The sequence below is a fragment of the Protomyctophum parallelum genome (genome assembly GCF_964188405.1).
Source record: "Protomyctophum parallelum genome assembly, chromosome: 10".
Lineage (NCBI taxonomy): Eukaryota > Metazoa > Chordata > Actinopteri > Myctophiformes > Myctophidae > Protomyctophum > Protomyctophum parallelum.
This window is the reverse complement of record NC_139704.1, coordinates 19,236,673-19,264,510: the sequence shown is the minus strand read 5'-3', so window position 1 is coordinate 19,264,510 and position 27,838 is coordinate 19,236,673. Positions and strand designations below refer to the sequence as shown.

Sequence of the window (27,838 nt, the reverse complement as noted above, 5' to 3'; positions counted from 1 at the left end):
CTATTTGGCGCAATAGGAAATTGCAGCTTGAAGCCCCGGGGTCCTCTTTAATATCCTGTCCTGACAGACCACTACTACAGTACCACCACACCACTACACATGGCAACTGTTCTCTCCACTCGGCCCAGAAACAAACCACCTGAGGGTAAGACTTGACCAGTGTCAAGAAATCAGCCCAATGAATGGAAGGTCTACAAAATGGTGCAAATAATGCATGAGGAAACATATAATGCATAGTTTAATATGTGCTATATCATCCAGAAATGTCCTTTGCTTTTACCGTTTAAATGTTTCTATCGCCATACATTCAAATAAACTGGTAAAAAAACAATAATGATCACACTGAGTGATTCCCTTGGCTCCAATACAGTACACTATTTCAATTCGATATATTAATCATGTATGGCTGACTACATCTGATGCACAATAACACTGTGTTCTCAGTCATTTGTTCTAGGTTGGTATTGATTTAAGGAGTAGGAAAACGGGATTATGGCCTCCCTGTTTTCAAGTCGTCTCATGGTGCTCGCCTCTCACATGACATAATAAAGAAGGTACAGGTTTAGATTCTCTCACCACCACCACCATATCATCAACATCATCATCATCATCATCATCACCACCACCACGGCTCATCAATATCAACCAATACGTTCGAAAAGGTCATGCATATCATGCATATCAATTAGTGATACTGAGAATCCATTTTCAAAAGACCCTGTGTTTGTCCATGAGAAGTGACCTCAGGTGCTATCATGCAGGGTAAAACAGCTGCTCCTCTACCTGGAATTACTGGTCTCTGCCAGCCTGTTGTTCATAATACCAAGGGCGCCAACGCCTCCAGAAAAACCATTATGGCGAGAGCTTCCGCACACTGTCCTGGGATATCCATTGGCCGAGTCCGAGAGCTGCTTCTGCATGAGGGCCAACGACACTTTGTTGGAGGCCGTGAGCTCTTTCATGGAGATCATCTCGCCCGACAGCCTGCGTCCCTCCGTGTCACTGTCGCAAGGCCCATCAGAGTCAGAGCGCCCTTGGCGGCTCTTGGAGCCCGGTCGAATGGCGTTGCGGCGGCTCAGGAAGGCGTTGGCCTTGTTGCAGCGCTGGCAGAACAGGCAGCTCATCTTCTCCAGCATCCAGTTGAGCACCTGCTTGATGACGATGGATATGACGTTGAAGAGCGAGTAAATGCAGCACACGCCCAACAGCAGGAAGATGAAGTTGGCCAGCCGGTAGAGGCTCTGGTAGCCGTAGGCGGCGTTCTGGCTGCTCACGAAGTCGCCGAAGCCGATGGTGCTGAACGTGACGAAGCAGAAGTAGAGGGAGTCCAGGTAGGCCCAGCCCTCGACGGGCGTGTACATGGCCGAGGCGCAGCAGGAGATGGTGATGGAGGACAGTCCGAGGATGAGCATCACGTGGTAGACGGACGGCTTCCAGCCGGGGAAGCTGTAGGCCGAAAAGTCGTGGCGGATGCCCGGCGGGAGGATGCCACTATTCCTGATCCTCCGCTCCCGCACAGCCTTCATCACCACGGCCAGCAGGGTGATGATGCGCTCCAGGAAGAGGTTGAAGAAGAGGATGGTGGCAGCGCAGCCCAGCATGCCGTAGAAGATCAGGAACACCTTCCCGGCCACCGTCACAGGAGTGGACATCCCGAAACCTGCCAGAGAAACAGGACAGGGGATTAAAGGGTTGGAAGCTCTGAAGTTGAGGTTCATTCTTTCATAATAATAATAATGGCCTGGGCCATGGCTCAGTGGTCCAGGCACCTTGGCTGGTAATCCAGTCTGGCAGTGTGCCGCGGGTTCGACTCCCGATCCTGACGGCCTTTACTGCATGTCTTCCCCCCATCACTCTCCCCATTTCTCTCCTACATTTCCTACTGTCTGTCCCTCCATAAAATAATATATATATATAATAATATCTTATATAGTGCTTTTCATAGTACTCAAAGACGCTTTACATGTGTGGGGGCCAAGGGGAGGGAACATAACAAAATGAGGGGAAACAAGTAAAATAATAATTAAAACCAATAAAACAGTACATGTAACAAGTAAAAAACAGGTCAGCTTGGGAAGGCTAGGTGGGTTTTCAGTGCGGTTTGGAGGGCGGAGGCATCTCTGCTGTGTTTGGGGAGAGCATTCTAGAGGCAGGGGCGGCCTTAAGGATCGGGAGGCCGCGTTCATGAAGTCATAATTTTAATAATGAATAATTATATAATAAAAAGGACTTTTGCGGACTTCAAAGCATGAACAGCATACACAGCCAAGTAAAAAATACACAAAAGCAGCTTGCTTGATTAAACAATATTTTACTTTAAGGTATAACTGGAAGGCAACATATGCTATATATAGGCTACAATGATGCAATCGCAACTGTCAGTGCTGCTAGTGCAGTGAGTGCACACACTGGGAAGTGGGAACAATTACAACCAAACAACACACTATACTACTACTATTTCTTTTTTACAAAAAAAAATTGAAACGATTGAAACATATATAGAGGGTAGGGGCAGCCACAGAGAAGGGCCTGTCGCCCCAGGTTTTGCACTTGATCTTTTTGGGGACTTCAAGGAGGCCGGCGTCACTGGACCTGAGGGAACGGGATGGGGGCGTGAGGCTCGAGGATTGCGGAGAGGTAGGGGGATTTTCAATGTCCCGATGGAGAGACACATTAATCGAAACGTTGACAGCAATAAATAAATAAGCAGAGCTTTTTCATTACCGGTGTGCAGACCTTATTTCCTTTCGGTGTTTGGGCCTATGGGCATCGACGTGAATTATGCGTGCACTATTGGATTTCATTTCAGTTTTGCTGAAATGCTGCAATCTCAAACTTATTTGAATTAATCCATGTTATTCAACCAATCTGTAAGGTAGAGGATGTTAATACAATATAACTAGTAGTCTACATCTACACCGACATGTCGGGAACGTTGCCTTCTGGTTGACAAGTACAGTAGCTCTGCCGAAATTCATAAGCTCAATATATCCCCTGGACAAATGGGGATTCCCCCTGAACGGTAGTTTAATTGGTCTCCTACGCAAGAGAACCAAGTTGGAATCCCCGATGTTAACAGTTGCAGTTACCCCTCTCAGACAAGAGGGGACATAAAATGTGTGAATTGAAGCTTTAAAGTTATTTCTTTCTCACTGGATGCTGTCAGTGGTCTTTTTTCCCATTTGGAAACCTATAGGTGCACTCCATCATTGTCGAAACAGAGAATAAAAGAAAGAAAGAAATGGAACAATGTTTTACAACGGCTATAAAGACAAATATTCCACAATATTAAAGTAGACCTGGTTCCACATTGACAAAGGACTATCAATCCATGTATCTGCAAAAACACCCAGCAGACACGGTGTTTGTGTTTGGTAGCCTACTATTTTTTTAACGGCAAAGTATACTATGAAACTGTTCAAATATACTATACTTTTGTATTGTCTGTATGTCACGATTTGCAATAAAATATGAATTCCTTGACTGTTACCTATAGGAGGTTATAATGGGCAATAATGTAGAGGCATAATAATAATCAATTTGTCAGCACTCTGAAATAATCTGTAACACTGTCTGTGATGACAAGTACAGTAGAGTGTTGAACTTCACACAAGTGATCAACACTCTTTAACAATAATTATGATAATGATAATAGCATGGCTCTCAAGTGAAGAGCTAATTAAGGTTTTTATGTAACATGGCATTGTTATTCATTTTACACAGAACGACAGAAGTCTACAACGGGATAATCTTTCTGGATATAAAATGGGACAAAAGGTTTATTTTAGGGCAGTTAATGATGACAGGGATGTGCAAAGTTATACAGTACTCTTTGGCTGAAAATACTTGACTTGGAGGCGTGATGTGGCTTACAGTACGTGTATGAGTTAAGGAAGGGGGTTATGAGTGGAGCATTAATTGCGACTGTAGAACGGATTTACTATGAAAACCTGCATTTCCGTGTCACACCTCCATCTATGGTCACGCCTCGTGACTTCACGTGACATCATGGAGACCTTGAGATCTCCATAATTATATAGTTGTCAGTCCATCATGCTCCATCACCATGAACCCTGGCCATACCGTCATTGTGCAAGCACAGCACTTGCCCAGCAGTCTGCTGTCACCAAGGCGGAAGCGTGCACACACTGATCTGCCCCAGCAGCGCGACCACCTCAGATGATGCCCTAATACAATCCCTGATATGCCCATATATGGAGATCCCTGATGTCATCAATATTAAGCCCATATATGGGAATGTCAATATACTGTATATGGCCAATTTGGCCATACTGTGACAGTCTCATAATAACCAGTGTGGTTGCCGCGATGCGAGTCACACTTGCAAATTAACCAGGTTGGTACTGTACAACACATGGATCTCCGTATGTGGAGCTGACTATCATCACCTGGGTCTCCATATATGAAGATCACAACACTGACCTCATCAAACCCTGGATAACCGTACATGGTTTGACGTACTAGAACTCCATATACTGTATGAGCCGGCCAGAAACTCTACATCTGACCTCACTGACAACAGATTCATAGTTTAACTCTTGCTTCTCGACCGTATTAAGAAGCTCTGTTGTTTCAGCACGACCTCACCCTTTAGGGTGAATCATTGGGAAGAGACAGAAACAATGAAGTTGTATCTACAAGGAAGTAGGCTACTTAAAAAAAAAAAAGCTGTCAAGATAGCAAATGGAGTTTGAACTACTTCTACTTATTCTGAAACTAACCAACTATTTTTCAATGCATGACACCGACGTGCAACTAGTATAAGCGAGGCTTTAGAGAAGATGTGGGTTCTGCTGCATGTGGAGTGAACATGCAAACAGAGCAAAGTCACAGAGGCGAGACTGGCTGCAGCTGTATGACTAACACTTGCCAGTTGCCAGTGTTGCCAGTGAGTTAGTGACTCATTAAAAGCCGCATTATGCAATTGCAGATACAGTATGGCAAGAAATCCGCCACCATTGTGTCCAAATAAATATATGGCATATGATGATAAATATGATAATTTTTCATCATTATTTTTTAGCTCCATGTCTTTGTAAACGGATTGCATATACTGCAAATAATGGATATTATCCAAAAATACAGTTTATGGAAATGAATCACTGCTGGAAAACAAACAGTAAAAACCTTTATTTAACATCCCCTTGCATTTTAAATGTGATATGTGATAATGCTAGTTTCTCATAATCTGAACAGCACAGTGCAGACACGGATCAAGGAATGATCGCTCATTTAAAACTTTTGTGTACATTATGTTCAAGTAACGGGCTCCTGAACCGGCTAGTATCAAACCAACCCACAATGCATTACATGAATATCCTGAGCCGAGCATGCAGAGCTCAGGTATACAGTATTGTACATACTGTACAGGTGTACATTATATTGGCTTGTGCCTCAGGCATTACAGATCCCTCGATATCTAAGTTTAGGTAATGCTAAAATTGTTTTGTTTAGGCATTACTGTAGATTAGCAATGGGTTTGAGGTGGTTAAGATCTGGGAGGGCAGAGTAAGCCAATGAGATTGGATGACCTCAAACTGTAGACATAACTTTTGTTGACTGAATAACCTTCTCAATCCCTGAATACGACACTTTCCTTGAGATCTGGAAAGTGATCTCCACAGGTGGCAAAGTGCAAGTGCACGCACACACACACACACACACACACACACGCACACACTTGGTGATTGATAATCTAGATATATATAATAGAGTAGTAGTAGTAGATATGGGCGCAAGCGCACGCCACACACACACACACACACACACACACATGTGTACACACACACACACACACACACACACACACACACACACACACACACACACACACACACACACACACACACACACACACACACACACACACACACACACACACACACACACACACACGCTACATCAGACCCCTGGTCACAGGCCAGAGGATGGTATATTTGTCCACAAATAAAAGCGTGCTGAGAGATCAACGAGTTCACTTCCCTGCCAAGGTTAATAGATTTTTTCATCATTGCAAGCGTCCATTTCTGTCTTGTCAGGGCATGAAAGTCATGCTCTCCCCTTCCCTCCCGGCAAGCGCTCTGTAACCAACCCTTCAGTTTCAGGTAATAAACCACATCAAGATCCAGACAACACTTCCATTATGAAACACAAAATGGCTCTTTTGACCTTATCTTGTGGATTGCACACCACTCTCATGTGAGTTCTCTGTTGACATGCCGGGTCATTTAGATCCCGTCATGATTGTGATAGATTGTTAATAATATACATGCAGAGAAATGACCTCCCCTCTTATCTCTTCCATGTGTGCGTGTGACGTGCACATACAGTACCACCTTATATGAAGGCTTCATACAAGCACATGTAAGTCGAAAGGTAGAAGAAAAACATAGTATAGTGTAGTGGTTTTCAACCAGTGATCCGGGGACCACCAGTGGTCCTTTGGGGGAGAAGAAGTCTATATTAATAGACTTTAGAGAAAGTATAGACTTTAGAGAAAGTAGAAGAATTGCTCATTTGATCAATGTTTGCCTGTTGTCTCTATATGGTACCACGTCAATACAGCATGGAATCCTACAATACAGCATGGAACAAAATCCCAACGATTACAAAATATTCTTTAGATTTGGGTCTGAGATGCAAAATCTAATCAAATGGTGGTCCGTGGCTCAAACGCTGAATAAATAATGGAACTTGATATGAAAAGGGTTGAAAACCACTGCTATAGTGCATTGATTCTCAACCTGTTTAATCCGTTAAAAACAGGAAAGCATCCCATCTGTGTAATTTTACATTTTAGCAACATAAGTTGTTCTGAAGACTGTTAGGACCCAGGGGTCCTTGAGGGGGTTCCAGGGGGTCCCCAGCTAAATGTGTTAATGCAGTATTACAAACATTTTAACCCCTTTATCCATATTTTATACTCATTTGGGGGTCCTTAAGGGTGTCACACTTTGACTTAGGTCACATTCTCACCTAATACTTCGGTAGACTCGATGCGAATGGGCGGAGAAGTTGGGATTCTTGCATATGATTTGCTGCGGTTTGCCTTCACACTGGCTGTGCCAAGCACAGCAAGGAAACGAAGCAAGGGAATTTTATCATTGTGTTCAATTCACAAAATACACAGTGAAAGCTATGGTGTCAAAAATATACTTTGAGTAATAGTTAGGACTTTTGACGTAAAGTGAGGGTAGCAGATGCAAAGCAAAATTACCATGTTTACCCAGGGTAACTGGATTAAGCTCAAGAAGTGCGTGCGTGCACATTTTAATCACTGGTATCCTAATTTACACCGTGTACACAACATGGAGCCAAATGGACCTGGTTCCATTTGTATACTGTCAGAAATTACAGACCTCAAGGGTCCTTGGTGGTCCCTAGATCTGACATTGAGGCACAGTGTGATTATTTTCTGGGAATAATTGTTATATACCGGTAGTAGATACAGTACATACTGTAGAGCGAAATGTTTGAGTAGTTCTCACACGTTTTAATTTCAAGGACCCCAGGACCGCCACAGGCGTCCACTAATGAGAGTGGAACCCCACTCAGTGACCCTGCTGGAACCCACTTTGAGAACCACTGGTGTAGTAGGCCTATAAGTGATTCATGTCGGGCAATGCTCTGTGACAAATTAGCAAAACACAGGTGAACAGGAGAATGGTGCAGCATGCAGTGGAGTTACCAAATTAAGTCCTCCATGGCAATCACGTCGTCAGTGTTTCATTGTTAATTAATTAAGCAGCCCGACCCTCTCTGAAGGACGGGGCAGGCCAGATTAAATCTGATCTGTTACGTTGAGGGAAGGACCTCTGTAGCGTCTCTTATTACCAGCTAAATTAGCTAAGAGAGGAAAAACACCAGGCATCGATTCAGCGTAGCATTTCAAAGCCATTACTCCAGACTGGTGCGTCAAGATCCATTAGGGACCAAAAACAACTCTAATGGAAAGCAAAGGACAGGCACGCAGAGACCAAGAGTCAAGCATTGCATGGCTCTATCTGCACTGGGGGACACTTTAATTGTCTTCAATGAGATTATGAAACCTTATATTAAAGGTTATAGGACTTGTCGGACATTGAAGCCAGCTGTCCAGACCCATGGGGACTAATTGCTGCCCTCATGGAAGTTGTTTCTTGATCTCTCTCCATTCTGGTCCGGCCAAGATGAGTCACTTACTGTAATTCAACAGAACTTGATAAGGCAGGAAATATATGAGCTAATCCAATCCTGTCAGAGCCGTGGGGGAATATTTAGCCATTGATATCAAATGAAGAATAATCAACTCAACATTGAAATGCTATTATGGGCTCTATTGGCTAATGATAGCTGCTCACATAATTACACACTAGGGACTCAACCAGAAGGAAAGTACAATTACAATTTAGGCATTTAGCCAGTGGTGTAAAGTAACTACGTACATTTACTCAAGTAAATAAGGTATTTGTACTTGAGTATTTCCAATTTCCAATACTTTTACTTGTAGGCTTGCCGCCTACTCCACTACATCTCAGAGCCAAAATGTTTACTTTTAATCCACTACAATTATTTGCAAACTTTAGTTACTAGTTACTTTGGAGATTTACATTTTGATTAGAAAATAATATACATTAACCACTTCAAAACTATATACATTTTGGCCATTTGAAAATAGCCAATCGACAAGCTCACAATGCGTCGCGATGTGACACATTGTGAGCTTGTAGATCGGCTAGAAGGGAGGAAAGTGATGGAATTATCCATTGGCTACCACACACACTGTAATGTTCCCCAAGCTAAGGGAAGACAAATGCACAGGCCTATAGCAGAGAATCTGTTTGGGATTGTGCAGTAGCTTTTAGGCAAGCATAGGCCTATAGTGTTAAATGTTATGTGCTCAACAAAAATGAGAGCGATTGCACAGCCAAGACTTGGTGGCTCTCATTGCATTCTAGTTCTGAATTACTTTGGTCCTTTAAGAGAGAGAGAGCAGAACAAGTGGAAAGACTGATGCATTATAACGCTGTGCATTTGACAACTTGTCTGGCCTTCCTCCCTCGCTTGCACTTATACTGCGAGCCTCTAAAACATTGATGGCATATTGAATTTTAGGATTATAGGTGGTACAAAGGTTTAAAGGGGTTAAAAGCAGCAGCTGTTAAATAGATTACCATCTTCAAGCAATATTTCATTTGGCAAGATATATTGAAATGTGATATTAAATACTAGAATGGTACAAAACGCAACAAAGGAAAACACTTAACCTGCCTTTGGGCATATTGATCGCATTGAGCATTGACAAAGTATAAATCCATCTTCATGGATGGCCGAGTGTGTGCACATACAATTCAACAGTAGGCCTACTGAATATAGTAGGACAGCAGCCAACATGCTTGAGTCCAACAAGAGAGAGAAAACTGATATGCTTCCCTACAAATTCAAAACTACAGTACAAACCTATACTAAGGTAATAAAAGCTTGAATTAATAATAAGGCCCTTCTAATTACTAACTTCATTATTAATTATAAGGGAGCTCTGGTATGAGATCTTTTCAAAATCTCCTTATGAATGCCATGTGGCCATGAGGTTAGGAAGGAATGACAGCTTTTAGCTGTGAGTTGACATTGCAACACTAAAATAATAGCCATACAACAGGAATATGGAAGCAACAAAGGAACAGCACAAATCTGTGTTCACTGAGCTAAAGTTAAGGGCATTGCTTCTAACATACTGTAGCACTCAATACAATATATACAGTTTGAATGTGAGTCAGTGTGAAAGGTACTATAGGTACGCCAATGTTTTTCCTCTACGTTGTTAGACATCTATGCATCACACACACACACACACACACACACACACACACACACACACACACACACACACACACACACACACACACACACACACACACACACACACACACACACACACACACACACACACACACACACACACACACACACACACACACACACACACACACACACACAGAGAACAATGGCATGCAGGGGTTCTTTTGTCAACAAAAATCAAAGCTGTGCAAAAAATACAAATTACCGGCGTAATTACCAACTACAATAAATTGAAGCCAAATAGAGTGAAAGAGCAGCCAAAGCCCCACCGTGTCCCAGACTAGGCCTACAGAAAGCACCTGATAAGGTCTGATATAAGACCCACGGGTGAAATTGCAGTGCAAGCCTATTTCTCTGAAGGCTGTGTCTCTGTGACGAACAGGAAATCATTAGTCACAGGGTGGCGCAGCGGGAGGTCTGCAGAGACCTGCACTGAAGCAGCAACACCGCACACACCATCTGCTGAGGAGCTGCCAGGATTACTGGCAGACTGGACAATAATAGGCACGTTGAGTGAGTGTAAACACAGACGGTGCTGCCAATTGTATCTCATGCCGATATGGAGAGAGCATATACTACAGAATACTGATATATTATTGATTTGTAAACATGGCCCGCTTTAATTACTTTATGTCCAATGTATTTGTATGTCGTTTATAAAGTTTACAGAACAATAATTAAAGGCATTTGAAATTAAATAAAATGTATATATTTTTTACTAGATCGGCTATTTTTGCTACAACAGTAACATGCATGCCCATGGCCCACCAATATAGTGATCAAGCACCATGCACTGCGGCTGTATTTGGCATTAAAGCCACTGTGTGAGGGGAAAGTTATAACGGGACATGAGACCCTATAGCAGGGGTATTCAATTAGATTAGGCCGGGGGCCACAACTGTAGAATGATTGTGTGTGGGGGGCCGCACAGTGTGCGCTCGAAGTGCGGAAATTTGTGGGTTCTCAAAATGCTTTTTGTGCTTAAACACGAAGATTTATGTATATTTCCGCACAGTAATGAGCAGGATAATATGTCTATACAGGTATATGCTACATTAGAATAGATGTAGGCCTAGACCTATTTGACAGTGCATAAACAGCATTGCTTTGACATTAACGAACATCAGCTGGACGGACACACACACACACACACACACACGCGCGCGCGCACACACACACACACACACACACACACACACACACACACGCACACACACTCACTCTGCTGTGGGCAGTTCAGAAACCCGTCCACGACCACCAGTGACATCATCGTTAGGCAGATTGTTTTTTAAACAAGATTTATTTACGTGAGAATAGTTTATCAGACTATATAAAGATCAGATTACATAGAGCAGTGATTCCCAAAGTGGGGTTCGGGGTCCGGGGACCCCCAGGGTCCTTGAGGCAGCTCCACGGGGTCCCCAGGGAAATGATGGTTTGGAACCAAATGGACCCTTATGGGTCTGTAACTCTGAGAGTGTACAAATGGAACCAAATGGACCCTAACAGGGTTTATTATCGTGAGAATGATGGCTTCCATTTTCGCATTGCAACTTGCGACTAGAAAGCCTGCAGTTTCTATTAGCTTGGATTCTCCATTGATGTCACTGTTGGGTGGGTTTCTGAACTGCCCACAGCCCTCCTATGTGACACAGACTCAACTTGACAAAACTTGCCATTTTATCATGATTATTAGTGAGGACCTATTATATGAAGATAGTTTGAAAAGTGGTCCTTTAATGATTACCGTCATTATGGTAATCTCACAATTAATATCACACACACCATACCTGTAATTCTTTTTTCTTTTTTTTTCTTCCAGGGGCCACAAGGAGACGCTCCGTCGAGGCGAGGCCGTCAATTGAATATGATAATTTTGTACCTGATTGGCCATGGTTAGTTAGTTGTTTTTTACTTGTACGGGTTTCACTCCCCTTTTAAGGCTCTCCTATTCAACAATGTTATTACATCTCCCTGCATGGGGCAAACCCATTGTTGCTTAACATTCCACACATATCTCACCCACACCCAATGCAAACTGTATGTATGTATGTATGTATGTTAATAGTATCTGTTATGCGCGTCAGAAATTGATAATCAGTGTTGTTATGTTACAGATGGCTGAACAGTAATTACAAATAATGGACTGTGGTTAAAATAATTGAATGCAGAGCACACAGTCATTAAAATAGACCATTCTAAATCACAAAATGAATCACAATGTGCAGCAGCGTTTATCATTGATTTCTATCGCTACCATTCAAACCTCAAACTATTCCAGGTCTCATAGGCTAATATAAATAAAAATAACTGTATTTGTATTTTAGTTTGTAAAGTTCTCTGTCAATAACTGGTATACCAATCCCATTGTTTCTTGGTCTTTCATTCACTGGCAAGGATAGCCAAGCTGCAAACTGCCTTCCTCACTATTGATTTATTGTCAAGAAAATGTGCTGCATAGCGCCTTTGGCACTGTCCAAACATTTATAGCCTACCCATTTATTCATTTTCCTCTGAAACTTTTATCTTTGCGCATTTTGAAAAAGGCTCACAGGCAAAGTGAAAATGCACTGAAAGACGAAGTACAACCTCGCTTTATGTAAAGGCTCGCAAAGACTTCAATCGAACAAATTCCATATTGGCGGAGATTTTCATGCTGCTAGATAATTGGTTCCCTTCTCAGATTGACTGCCTCTGGCCACTATGACGGTACAAGGCAATGTCCTTGTACATGCTATTATGTGGTGCACTGTACACACAGCCAATGTTTGAATAAAAGCTTAGCTCCATGCATCCATAAAGGTCTGCTCTATTATGCCCCAAAGTAAACACACCTGTCCTGGGGAAATATTTTCAGGGCTTGACTATATAGGTGTCCAGAATCTAAATGTCCTCCCTCCCTCACACTACAGTATACTATAATATATAGATACATAATCAATAACAATCATATGTAATGCTTATTTAAGCATTGTTAAATTACAGACCTGTGTGACCCAAGCCCTGAGACAGTTCCTGAAATGGAACTGTCATTAACTTAATCACTTGAGAATTGTCCGATCAGATGCAAATGAGTTGAAAGATGAGCACTGAAAATGAGATGGGATTTGATTCGAGCAGCGAGACCTTAAAATTTATATGGATGCTCATTAGTGCTCATTACTGTACTGTGTAAACGAAACTTGTGAGAATGCCGACTGATCTCAGATCTATACCAAATCATAGCTAAACGCCTCAAAGGAACCGTCAGGCAGCATTGCTCCAACGCTCGCAATTAAATGCGTCTTCCATTAAAGAGAGCAACATCTATTCTCTCTCTTCACTCAGACCTCAATAGTATTCCTTTGCCAGAGGCCATCAACATGGATGTACAGTATGTAGAATCATTTGGTTTAAAAAGTGGACAAAAATCTCCACGTAGAAAAAACATTTCTTGCTGGCTATAGCCTACTAGCGTTTTGTGGTTGCTCCAGCTGTGTGTGTCAGTGTACCAAGAATGGTGCTGTACAAACAAAAACACGGCCTACATGGTTATTTCAGTTTCTCAGGGCAAATGAAGGATAAAAAATAAATAAACAAGCTATTTAATGTAATTTCCAAAATAACAAACAGCACTTGAAGGCGCAGGTACACCTCAGGAGCCTAGTGTGACAGGTAATCCAGTAATCCAGCAAGCGTTTATTTTTGCATTTATATTTTATTGCCTGCAGCTCACGTACTGTATGTGTTCTTGACTGTCAATGTTTTGTTGCCTTGACAGGTTATCATTAATTACACAGTATGTCTAAATTACCTACAGTACACTGTCAAGTCCTCAGTGTTTATTTAACACAGAGTTAAAAAGGTATTCATGAACACATGTTATACTGTAGCACAGTGGTAAATCAGCATGAAGAGGACGGCATACCGTACGACACAGATCAGGAGCCACATTTAAACCGAGAGCTTCGTGAATACACACAGCAATATCAGTTAATTTAATTCTGGCAGCGTACAAATGGGCCCTTACGGGGCTAGCACGCTGCACTATGATGTGTACAGTATAGCTATGTGTGCTGTATTGCACATCATCTATTTAAGCCACCAGGGATCTTTTTCCAGGCTTCATTTGACCTTTTTATTAGACGTGATCAAAGCACCTCTGTTTCTTTCTAATTGATACAGTCTCTGTGGAGTTGAATAGTTATGTTAGATACATGTTATTTAAGGGGCACGGTGGCACAGTCGGTGGTGCTGTCGCCTCCCAGCTATAAAGGTCCTGGGTTCGATTCCCGCTGGGGACGCTGTGGGCGTGTTCTCTCCTCCATCAGTGCCCATACCCGAGGTGGGGTTGGCGAAAGGGCCTTTCTGTGTGGAGTTTGCTTGTTCTCCCCGTGTCCCCTAGGGTAGGTACCCTCACAAAAATCCTGGTCTCTAAACTACCTCCCCCTGGCCAGCCGGGGCGCCTGATGGAGGGGAAAGGAACTGGCCGGAATAACGTGTTCCTTCTACGCGCTACATCCGGCCGGGGAAACACTCCCCTGTCAGGTGAAAAGAAGCAGCTTGGACTCCTCATGCATTGAAGGGAGCATGAAGTCAGTCTGAATAGTAATGTTTATACATTTTCAAACTTCTAGCCGGTGAAATAATAGTGAAATGAAACACCCTGCACCAAGGACCCCTGAGGGTCCCCAGACCCCACTTTGAGAACAACAGTGCTTTAGTCCACTCAGGAGAAGCAGTCGCTCTGCTCGCTCAGCACATTTAATTTCTCTGCTTCTGTTACAGTATGATACACCTGTCAGAGCAGCTCATCGCTTACACAGAGAAAATGATTTAAGACCCCTGAATGAGACAGTTGCTCTGTCGTCCATTACGATTGCTATCGAGGCATCTGAATGAATTTCAGTAGGATGCCAATGAGTGTTCCATGCGTATAAAGCATTTATTTTCTTCTTACACAGAGAAAATGATTTAAAAGTTAACCGTATATTAAATGACGCAGTTGGCAACTTTCTGTCAACCATTATGACTGTTATCTATGCACTTGAATGACAGTAGGATGCTGATGAGTGTTCCATCCGTATACTGTATGCAGTGTCATTAGCTGGTCATTATGCAACACTGTGACTGTTTTGTAACAAAGTAATTAAAGTGACATTTTTATGACTGCATACGCCAGCAGAGAAGGCCAGCCAACCATAGGGTTTAGTTTAGTTACGCAAATGGGTTTTCTGCTTATGTGGATAATTCAGACCACATGACAGGATGATTTTTGCCCTGCTGGTCAGCAGTGAAATTAACGAAATAATGATTACAAGTGGTTGTTTTATACACTTTTGGTCAAAGGCATGAGATTAAAATGAAAAAGTTGCTCAAAATGAGCACTTTGAGGAGAACAGGGCAGGTTGACGCAGTACACAGCGCGTTCATCTCCGTGGCCTGCCTGTGCAGATAGCAGAATAAGTGAAATGCTAATTAGGTGGAGGTGGAGAGGGCTCTGCAAATACGTCACGTCCTCTAAAATGATCACCATTATTTATTTTGCATTAGATGGTATGGCTCTTTTGCGTTGAGGTGAGTGCTGTACACACACCTTGGCCTCTCCGCCCTGTCTCAAGGCTGATTTATGGCCCACTTTGACAGGGGGGTGGAGGTGTGTGCATTCCCCGGACAGGAGCTTTCAGCTGAGATGGGGATTTATCTAGACTTGCCAACCCCCTTGCTCCGGGCCAAGACACACCAGCGCCTACAGGGATTGGACACAATCTTCTGGTGCTCTTGTGTCTGTCTGTCTGTCTGTCTGTCTGTCTGTCTGTCTGTCTACTCGCCACCTGTGTGCCACCTGTGTGCTGGGAAAGGTTTTTCATTTCACTGAATGGCTTGGTGGTGGACAGAAAGGTCTGCGCACAACTGCAAGTGCAATACATCATACATCTTTTACAACAGAAGTGCTGAATTTTTGCGATCAACAACACTGCATTTTCCTAAAAATGAAAGGCCGACCTACGCTGCATGTCTTTCATGAGATCATACATTTTTCACTCACTCACATTTCCTGTGAGTCAGTGTTTTTACTGCCCAACCTGGGGCATCCGAGTTAACAGGAGAGAAAGGCAGAGGCGGTAGTAGACACAAAAGCATGCACCGGGTGCATTGCCTGAGTGAGTGTGTGACTTATTAACTGTATGGGAGATTGAGGAGATCGAACAGCAGAAGGATATAAAACTTGTCCATGTCTCTAGCCCGCTTCTAATGGCTCTGCAAAATGGCCAGCAAAGTGATCTCCATCTCATTATGTACTGTACTTATACCCCTCAGCAGTATATTTTCTGCAGCGTAATTACAACGCGAGGGAAGGGTAATACTAGGGGCAAAATTGATGCAACACATTACTAGAACTGCGGTGAGTGTGGTACGGGTACTGCTATGCTGTCGAATCAGGCATGAGGTGACAAGTTCTGGCCATGATCCTCCATTATCACAGCTGGATAAATAAGAGGACTAAACCACTCTGACATTTCACAGAACGGGAGATTGAGTGGGAGAGACGCTACGCTGGAGCAAGAAGCCTTGCGACCTATAAATCTGCTTTCACGAGCGTACAATCATCTGTCATGCCCCCTTCTGCGGGCACACTCATAACGACTGGAACGGCAGCAAGGATGGGTTTGACCTAGCACACCGGGCATTCGGTTCATCTTAAAAGACAAATAGATGAAAACATGAAGTTAAAGTTGTGCCCTCAAGAATCCAAATAAGCTGTCATGTATCATTTCTCTACACAGGACTGCAAATGCTTCCATTTGTACACTTAATTTAACACTCAGGATTATCATTATGTACTGTAGATCATTGTGGTTCGTAATGTGGGGTCCCGGAACCCACCGGGGTCTTGGAGGAATTTCCAATGTGTCGTCAGCAAAAAGGGCAACAGTTTAATTTCACTGTTATTTCACCAAGTTAACCCAATGTAAGGACAGACACAGACAACACCAATGCAACTCAGTGTTGCAAATGGTAATGGTTGCAAGTAGTTGCATGTTGCAAGGTGTTGCAAGGAGTTGCATTGGTGTGGACTGGCCTTTAGAATGACTATTCAGAAATTTCAGATCCCCTCCACTGTTATCTCACCCCCAACAGTATAGACTATAGATGGTTGTAGAGTTCTGCACTCAATCTAATCTAACAACAAAAATCTTCTCTTTGGTACAAAACATTTTCAAATAAGGGTCCATGGACTAATGCTGTATGTATCAAAATGGGGGTCCTTTAATGGTTGAGAATAACAGATCACGTCTGCCCGCATTGTGAAAGTGCAGGCTTTAGGATAGAGGCAGCGCTTCCCTGGCTGGTTCAATCAAATTAAAGCTTTGTCTGTCTCAACACAAGACTCTGTGATAAATGGTTCCATGGTCAGACAGGTGTGTAATTACACTCGCCCTGCACACACATGGCTCACTGTGATTCTTTTCATGCTACATCAGCAGTTTTTCAACTGATACTGTGTGGCAAAACAAGCGTTCAACTACTATACTATCTGGCCCATCGATTGCCAATTAACGCTGCTAATGTCGCTGATAACTGAAACACCTTAAGGCAGGGTGGGCAACAGCAATTATCAGAGTGTCATAAACTCATAATGACTTAGGTCAGCGAAGGGCCACACATTATACACATATAGTACTGCATGAGGTATGTTAAAACCGCATGCATTTGGTAGACATGGGGCCAAGTGGTCCAGGTGGATGCCACATATAGGCTTTGGCCTGACAGCGCGTCGCATGTTCGAGTCCTGTTCATGACGACCTTTGCTGCATGTCTCTCCCCTTCGCTCTCTCCCTCTTTCCTGTCTGTCTTCACGTAATACTATCAAAATAATTACTTTACAAAAGGGACCTTGCTACTCTGAGGTTACAATGAAAACATAGCATAAAACAATCCACTTCAATGCTGTATCAACTTTTAAATGAACCCGTTTTTATTTTATTTATTTAACCTTTATTTAAGCAGTAAAAACACATTGAGACTGCGTCTCTTTTTGCAAATAATAGCCACAAAGCAGACCGTTTAACATTTGAGTGTATACTGATGGAATATGCAATGCAGGTATGTACTCAAATGGCAATCAATATAGTGCTATTAATTGGAGTTGAGGTAAATTAATCTCCCTCAAAACCAATTACATGCTGCCTTTTAGATTTTGGGGGGGGGGGGGGACTTCACGGGCCGGATTGAGATAGTCAAGACTATTAGTATGATGTCCATGTGTGCCTTAATCCAATTTAACAATTTTCTGAAAAACCTCATGTTTCTATATCAGTGGTTCTGAATATTTCATGTCAAGGAGCCCCAGAATTACATGAAATTGGCCGCCGACCCCCATCTGAAAATATGTAGTTCCAGGGACCCCCCCCCAGAAACAAAGATTTGAGTTAAAAACGTTCACTCTGAAAGAATATATATTCAAAGAATTACGCCACATTTTCAAGATTTTTCAAAAATAGCAGACCTACAAGCTCATAGCGCAGCACTCAGTGCCGCGCTATGAGCTTGTATAGATCTGCTATTTTTCAATAGCTAAAGTATAACATAATGCTTAAAACACCAAAAGGGGTTCCCGCCCAAAATGGGTTGGAACCATCCTTTTCTCACTGAGACTAGCTCCAGGAACTCCATGATCATCATCAGTCTAGTAATATATGTCACATCAGTCATTAAAATGCTAAAAACTAAAGATCTTTACGCATGGAATGTAAAGTATGTTAAGCACTAGGGGTGTAACGATATTGTAACTGTATCAAAATATCGACATATACGAGATATATATATATATACCGATATGTAAACAGCAAATATCGTATCGTATCGTTTTGCAATGGAAAGTACTTGTGAGTTGTATTTAGCAGTTTTTAAGAAGAAAAAAGACAAAAATGTACACCCCCTATTAAGCACACATACATTGCCATTAATTACTACACACACACACACACACACACACACACACACACACACACACACACACACACACACACACACACACACACACACACACACACACACACACACACACACACACACACACACACACACACACACACACACACACACACCCCGTGGGAATAGTAGTCAGTCGCCTCACACCTATGCAGGTAAATCCATTTATTCTCAATCATCTTTATGTTGGGTCTGGGCTCTGTGAACAATCAACCGTAAGTAGTGATTCCATTCACACTCACGGCATGATGGAACAGTTCTCAAAATCATACTTAAAAAAAATAACCAGTGCTTTGTTTTGCCGCTCATGTTACATTGGTATTCACCACATATTATAGTGACAACACAGTGCTGTATGGTGACAGGCCTTTGCTGCGCTAGAGAATTTCTATCAAGTACAAAATAACAGGTCATCTAGCCATTTCACTTTCGCCAAATTTAAGTACCCGGGTTCATCTTTTAGAAGAGTGTGATTTTGACACCTGTTTCGCTCGATAAAGATGATAAAAAATATTTGGACTTAGATCATGGCCAGGAACTGTAGCTATAGAAGGCAAGGTCCTATCAAAGTTCAACACCACTTTTAAGGAAAATTTATTTTTCTTATGCTCTTCAGTTCACCTTCCACACAGTCACAGTCACAGTCTAACTCAGTCTAATGCCAGACTTTAGGAGCCAGTGTGCTGTAACCCATAGCTTCACAAACCTTTTTATTTTCAATCATCCCATAACCCTGAGTGTACAAATGGAACCATTTCCATTTGTGCACTCTCAGAGTTGCAGACCTGGGTCCATGTGGAACGCCCTCAAAGAACCCTGTAGCCAATGTTGCATTGTCCGTTTACCCTCTGCCTGCCTGACTTAATTGAATAAGTGGAGGTGACTAAGCAGGCAGCTGGTGTGCAGACCTATATCGACTTCAGGAAACAGCACAGTCCTAACCAACTGCTTCACGTCGTGCCTGTGGTGTATTAAGTGTATCTATTCTGTGTGTTCCCCAGTAACAAAGTCGACGACTCGACGGCCATTGTTTAAACAGAGTGTGATTATAAACTGGTGTAAATGTTGATTCAATTGCTTTTGCCGTCTGCCTCTCGTGATGCATTCTCTGCCCACTGGGCATAGTCCAGTTCCTTACACAGAACGTGGAAGTGAACTTCAACTTTACTTTAACCAACAATAGTCTAGTGATGCTGCAAAAATACAATAATGACAAATAGCCAGTAGTGGAAGAATGTTTAGCAGTATAACACAATGTAGACATAACCTGTGAGAAGTCCTGTATTCAAAATTGTGCTTGAGTAAAAGTACAAATGTGGTGGCATCAAAATATACTTATACCAAAAGTACTCACAAGTCTTGAGCTTGTGAGACGGGTTGTGAGCTTGTAGATCGGCTATTTCTGAATAGACAAAATGTGCTTAAGTGCACTACTTGAGAAACGCACTTGGTTAGTTACTTACTTTCCACTACTGCAAAATAAGAGCTGGGCCTCACTGGCTCAGCTATCATTTAATCAAATCATTATTTAATCAAGCAAACAAACTCAGAGATAGAGAGACAGACGAAATGGCCTGAGTTGTCCTTACAGTAATTGGTTGTGGTCAGCTATCAATCAGCCATCTGTGGCTATGAATGGCAGCCATAATACCGTAATAAATAAATGTGTTTGTCAAGTGAAGCCACGTGCCCTCTCTAATGAGCTGACAGACAGCACGGGGAGTTGCTCAGCCTGAATATGTAGGGCAGGTCAACACCACATAATGGATGCTGACAAAAGCGCAACTATACTTTCAGTAAATCTTCATGGAGAGATGACAGGACTGAAGCTACATTTCCATGAGCTATTCTTAGGGCTTTTGGGGAAATCCCTGAAGGACATTGACATAGATCTGATTTATTTGGGCTATATTTGAATGTGGAATGTGGTGTGCCCAGAGTTCACGGCAATAAACATGAGAAGGAACGTCTCAAATTGATTTCCGCACTGATGATACCTGACAGACAGAGATCCCTTTCATTCAATATTCTGCAGACACATTACGAAGGAGGAACTTGTCCCTATTTATAATGTAGAGCTAAGGAAGAGTGACATGAACAGCACGGCAGTAGGGTCGCCGACATGTCTGATAAACAGACATGGGAAACCCGAGATCCCCTGCATATCAGCTCTCACAACACCAACCACACTGAAGAACTTAAGAAGTATATGGGAGGTATTCCAGTAGGCCTACTTCTACTTCCACTGCACTACATCTCAGACAAATATTGGACTTTTACTCCACTACATTTATTTGAAAACTGTAGTAACTAGTAATTCGTTTTTGATTATTATTACAAAACATACGGTACATTAACCATTTTGGCCATTTGAAAATAGACGATCTACAAGCTCACAATCCGTCGCAAATTATGTTTGTTTTACATTTGAAAACTTGAAATGTGACATTCTGCATGCATTACTTTAACTTTTAGTACTTTAAGTATATTTTGATGCCAATGCTTTTGTAGAGAGAGAGAGAGAGAGAGAGAGAGAGAGAGAGAGAGAGAGAGAGAGAGGGAGAGGGACGGGGAGATTTAAGTGTAGAGAGAGTGGGGGTGGTGGTACTGAGATCAAAGCACAAATCAAATCAAGGCGGAAATTATGCATTCAAAGGGAAGAAGACATGAGATGAGAAGATCCCACCATCATCATCACCTCTCATCATTTGGCTTGACGCTGAGTATCTGTGAGCTACATTTGTCATGATGAGTGTCATAATGAAAAAACAATAAAAGGAATTTGTGGGCCCCATGTGTGTTGGAAGAGAAAGGGGGGTAGGCGGGCGGACGGACGGGAAGTAAGGAAGGGGGCAAATACATGAAGAGACAGGCTTAATAGAAACCTCATGTCAAACACACAAAGCTGATCTCTGAAAGGTCTCCTGCCCCTCATGTGATTCTATGAGTCTCCCTGAGCACAAACACTCATTATTTCTCTCCTCATCATTCTCTTTGCCACCATTTTTTCAATTACTGAGTCACTTGGGAGGTGCATTGTGTGTGTGTGTGTGTGTGTGTGTGTGTGTGTGTGTGTGTGTGTGTGTGTGTGTGTGTGTGTGTGTGTGTGACCATATGAGACCAGCACAAGAACTGTCCGTCAGCTCATATTATTACTGCCCTGGGCTTGCTCGTTCATTCACTCAATCACAGTCTCCAGCTGTCCATCATCTTTAGTTATTAGTGCATGACGAGAACACGCGAGAAACAGGGGGAGGGGTCCGAGTTATATCAGGCATGCAGCGCACTAGTGGCCCTTGGGGTGCCCTGGTGGGCACGTTTGCTCTTTTCTGACCTATTGCACGGCTAAATGTTAAATGAGGGGGGAGCAGAAGGGGTTTCTCATTGACATTCATTTTTGGTTGGACTGGAAATGTGGTGAAATCAAATGCACCCATGGGGTGAGTGCTGTCCTTTTGTGTCTCAAACAGAAGTGCAAGTGACATTCCAAATGGCAGGCAGCTGTCACCCCCCCACCATGCCCTGAATGGCATGGTGAGGGTCAGGCATGGTCAGGCTCACATGACTGGACACACACACGTGTGTGTGTGTGCGCTCTCTCTCTCTCTCTCTCTCTCTCTCTCTCTCTCTCTCTCTCTCTCTCTCTCTCTCTCTCTCTCTCTCTGGTGCTCTTTGTGGAAAGCATTCTACAAGGATCATTACAGGTGCTCCTATACACACCAGCCAGTCGCTCATCATGAATGCACGACTCCTGGTTTGCAGCAAGACAACAGCATCAGTTATTTAATAGAGACTAAATTGTATTTAGTGCCTTTTATGGTCTTTTAATGACTTCCCAAAGGCTACAAAAAATGCAATCAATCTGAACATAATTTGTTTGCATTCCCCCACCTGCTCTTTCCCAGCTGTCTAGCCTAAATAGCAACTGAAATAATGTTGGTCTACTGTGCGAAAAGATTATATATATGTTTTACATTCTAAATGAAATGTTTTAAAGCAGACATACCATCCATTGATATAGGCTATAGTCTATGTATAGGTCCTATAGGGATGCAAAGGTCAAGGGACACTTGTACACTGCGGATTCTACCCACCTATCGTCGATACCACGGTTCCGACAAAGTAAAAAGCCCCCGTAAAATCCCATCGCGGCCGCAACGCGTCCGCCCGGATCCCCGCGGCGATGGCAGCCTCGTACTCCCGCAGGAAGGAGTTGAGATCCCGCAGGCTGACATTGAAGGTCTCGCTGAAGTTGAAAAGTGTCCTGTTCCAGCGCCCGTGAGCCTGCAGCTCCGAGGGCCTCTCTATGGCAGAGAAAACCGCAGCGCCGCAAAGAAGGTACAATATGATGAGAATGGCGAGCAACAGAAAGCGGCCGTTGTCTTCGTTCAAGTGAAGGGAGCGGCAGCCTTGCAGTCGCTGAGGCATCATCCAAATTTCAGCACCACCTGCGAGTGGGACAGCGACCAGCGCCACATCGGAGAAGGCATCCACTCTTCAGATTATTGTCCTGGAAGTCACTATACTACTAAAGTCCTACTCCGACCCGTCTGCGGTGATTTATACAAAATAATCCAGCTTTTTTTCTTCTTTCTTTTTTTTACTCTCCGGAGAATCTCCTCGTTAGAGTTGTGTTAAAGTATAGGTTATTTGAAGCTTAAAAGAAACGAGAGATTAAGACCCACTTGTGGATATGCCATGTGTCCATGCCCTTTGTTTCACGGTTATTTCACTGGTTTATTTCACAAAAGAAAGGGGGAAAAATAAATGTAAGCAATAATCGGCATGACCGTTTAATATCCCAGCATGACCGTAGATGTACGTTCAGAATCGGTAGTTGTGGCATTGCGGTTGAAGTGAAGCGCCGGGCTGCAGCTTCATCCGGAGATGCTGCTATTCTTCCCCTCTGTATAAACTGAGGAAAGGAAATGCAATCACCCTGTGCATTGCTGGCTGCACCAAAACGCGCTGGTCCCACGTGTGTGTGTGTGTGTGTGTGTGTGTGTGTGTGTGTGTGTGTGTGTGTGTGTCTCCAACAATGATCTATAGACACGCTTCAAATCTCGCAAGTTATGGTGTCACATTTATATCTGTACACACTCAGGCAAATGCCACTTTATTGAACTCATCGGTCTTCAGTTTTCCGCTGGCTGTTGTGGATATTATGCGCAGATAAAGAGTCTCCATGTTAATATGCTGGTCGGGAAGCGCCAGTGGCACATGCAAGATCTCGTCTAAACAGGCGGTGCATGTTGCTGAGATCACCTCAGCTATCCCAGTGCGCTGTGCTGAATTCTGCGCCCTCGAGGGAGCGCGCACAAGCTTGCATTGACTCTCTCTCTCACTCAGTCATCGTTTCAGTAACACTAAACATTGACAAGCCAGCCAGGGGAAACTAACTAGCCTTTGTTCAGGATTTGTGAGGATAATTATTATTGCTCTTTTCTTTTACTTGTGTTTATTGAGCACCATGTTTGCATTAAAATGCATGCTATACAGCATTAACCGAGGACCGCTCTTTTAGACTGTTGATAACATTCACCTTTCGTCTGATCAATGACGCCTATGCTATATGTAATATATACTAAAGTAGGCTATTTATAGCCTCTCGTTCGATCCCTCGATCATATACTGTATATTTATATAGGCCGAGAGAGAGAGAGAGAGAGAGAGAGAGAGAGAGAGAGAGAGTATGGCTGTCCAAACAGTCTTATGTATAAAGGTAGTCAGAGTCCTCGGACTTTAATTGGCTTGACGGTCCAAAGACGGCACGGATTGGCGCACTGCAAATGCGTGCATATGACACTAGATTTCCCCACACTCCGTGTATGTACTTTATTCCTCCCCGTTCACTTCTATACGTTGCTTGTCAGTGACGTCACGAGGCTGCCCCATGACCCGTGCATAATCAACTATTTGGACTGTTCAAAAAAAAAAAAAAAAAAAAGAAGAAAAAAAAATATATATATATAAACGTATGAGTCCAAATCATTAGGTCATTATGGTCACTGTTTTTCTGGCAAATTTATAAGCTAGCTAATTTAAGACGATCTCTTCAAAATAAGAGTAGACCTACCCTCTAGAGTATTGAAAAAAATAATAATTGCACATTAAAACTATAAATTAAGCATTTAAACGATGCTATAAGACACACATTATGTAAACAGTTATCTAAATGGATATGCACGGGACCGGGGCACTTCCAGTCAAAAATAAAATAAAGAATAATTATTCTTATTAATTAATATACAATCCATAGCGATTTTCAGTAAGCAAGAACACCTGGTACATCAAATACATATATAGTCATCAATAAATCATCAGTAGCGAGACTTGATATTGTTTAATATCGCAAACGAATCTACAGCCCAAATAGTTGATTATGCACGGGCCACAGGGCAGCCTCGTGACATCACTGACTCATTTCATCACTCTTGTTCGGGTATCTTTCATGTCTGATATGCTGATGCAGTCATCTGACAGATTATAACCAATTCATTAACCCAGGCCATTCCCACCCACTTGGTATGCAGACTGGACAGTGCAGTCTCGTGCAGAGTCGAGTGGGTTTTGCAGTTCGCACCGCTCAGCACGAGCACTCACTCAGCACGAGCACTAACTCAGCTCAAGCCCGTGGCAACTTGTTTTCCGTGTTTTTAATGGCAATATTGACTTGTTGGGCCTTAAAAACAAGGCTCCAGACATTCCAAAACAAACTGCGCAGGCTTGGCCTATCTAATCTCTGCTCATTTTGCTATAGGGTGGGATATGGATATGAGTCAGGATAGAGGACAGCAACTTGCAATGGGCCTGTTCTACAAGATGAGGATGATTTTAAATTCACAGCCATTGGATTAGAGCAATCCCTGATTATTCTTATTATCATTCTTCTAATTTCCGTTGCAGGTGGTGGGAACCACTAGCATTGCTATTGAACTATTTAAGTTCAGCATGCTCGGGTGTCTCAGTGGTAAAATGACTGCCCACCACGGCAAAGGGTAGGAGTTTGAATCCTCCTCTGTGGTGCCTCCGGCCTGGCCCGGCGCTCCAACCAACAGGGCAGGTCATGTTTGAGAGTGGGAAGGCAGGCGGGGAGGGATGCTGATCTCTGTCACTTCACTATCGACTCCTATACAGGTTGGCCAGGGCACCTGTTCAGTGCACCCCGTCAGATCAATATATACCCAGCAGCCGTTGTGGTCAAATGTTTCGATAGGTCACATGGGGGCATCTAAAATAGGAACAGCAAGGTTACTGTGGTTACAAAAATACAAAACATGGCAGGACAGGTTAGACACCGCCATTCTAACAACCATCAAAGACCACTGTTTTCCAGTATGTTGGTTCCTTTGAACCCAAGTAAACTCAGCTGAGCATTTTATTTGATTCAGTGGAGAGAGAAACATGAAGAGAGAACAGGATTGCAGCAAATTGTCGAAAGAGCCAGGAATTGAACCAGGAACTCTCTTTCTGGCATTAGAGCCCATGTGTGGCACACACACTAACCAAGAGGCCAAGCAGCTACAAACGTTGTAAAGCCTTTAGCCAAGAGGGAATGGTTTCAGGGCTGTGTTCTGTTCTAAGCAAACACGGTACCAGAATGCCTGACATAATGTTAGATGTACAGTAGCACACTGATAGAAATGGAACAGTGCAGGCTATACTCAGCGATGCTGCTGGCAAAACACAAAATAAATCATATCCTATGAATCAAATAATATATCCTAAAGCCTTTTTGAAACACACTGTGGGTTACCACTGCTGTGCTGTAGCTTGTGGGCCATCACCACAGGCGAGGAAGAATGAACATCAGATGTTGATGTTGAGTGCATATTCATGACTATTAGGCATTTGTCAGGACACTCATTCCTTGCATTTTCTGACCAATGTTTTTTTGTTGAGCAAGACTTTTACGAGACACAAATAAAACGGAAATAATCCTATTGCCTATATCCTTGCTTCAAAAAATCAATGACCACTTGGAGTCAGTGATCCTTGAAATATCGACTGCAACACAAAAGACACATTATCCAGCAACAAGTATAACCAACTGAATTAAAAAAAAAGTATAACCACATAGGTTGAGGTCATATGTTCGATTATGCTTAGAATAAGACTGCAGGAAACTCTGTCAGCTGGTCATCTGGATCTAGACTGGAACTCACCTATATGCTTTCTCTATGGCATAGGCAGCTCCCAGCAGGATCCGCCGGGAGAAACTAGACGCAGCTGCAGGACATGAGACTAATTAATTAGGGCGACAGAGAGAGAGTGAGAGTGAGTGAGAGAGAGAGAGTGTGTGTATGTGTGTGCGTAAATTTAACAAAGGCGCAGAAATCAGCAGAGAGTGAGCGACGTTTGCTCGAATTGAAGTGGACTCGGCCCCAGACTTTCTTTAAAAACGTCTGGGTTTCCGAGGCTATCTGGATCTGACTGTCACATTTTAATGACTTCACTGAAAACCATACAGTACTTCTCCCTACTTCCTGACAGCCTTGCAGCTACAATTAAGCATTTTGTTTTGTTTTGATTGACATGCAGTGACACCATTCAGCTGCGGTGGTTAAGTGTATGCAACACCTAGAAGGGCCGATTCATCATCTATTTTACCGCTGTTTCGGAGCTGTAGTGCCGAAATGATTTCGGCTCGTCAGAAATTTTCAGTAGCACCGAAGAACCGACTTTAGGACGGTAGTCACGGTACCCCCCCCCCCCCCCCCCCCCCCCGCAACCTCAAATGACGTCAAATTGTAGGCTTTACAGCGCCGAACCGACTTTTATTCGGCTCTAAAATAGGAGTATGAATCGGCCCTTAGGGCCTATTCATACTCCTATTTTAGAGCCGGGGGGGGGCGGGTACCGTCCTAAAGTCGGCTCTTCGGTGCTACTGAAAATTTCTGACGAGCCGAAATCATTTCGGCACTACAGCGCCGAAACAGCGGTAAAATAGGAGTATGAATCGGCCCTTAGACTATAGGAGATAACATATACAACAAGGAACACG

General features: G+C 43.0%; 1 protein-coding gene across 1 annotated transcript; it reads right to left on the bottom strand.

The window, feature by feature from the left end:
• Positions 1 to 779: 779 nt before the first annotated feature.
• Positions 780 to 23,265, bottom strand: kcnk12 (potassium channel, subfamily K, member 12; the record flags this gene model as incomplete). Its single annotated transcript, XM_083774193.1, has 2 exons — positions 780 to 1,660; positions 22,929 to 23,265. The coding sequence occupies 2 exons, from the start codon at positions 23,263 to 23,265 to the stop codon at positions 780 to 782; spliced, it is 1,218 nt and encodes a 405-aa protein (XP_083630319.1).
• Positions 23,266 to 27,838: the final 4,573 nt, after the last annotated feature.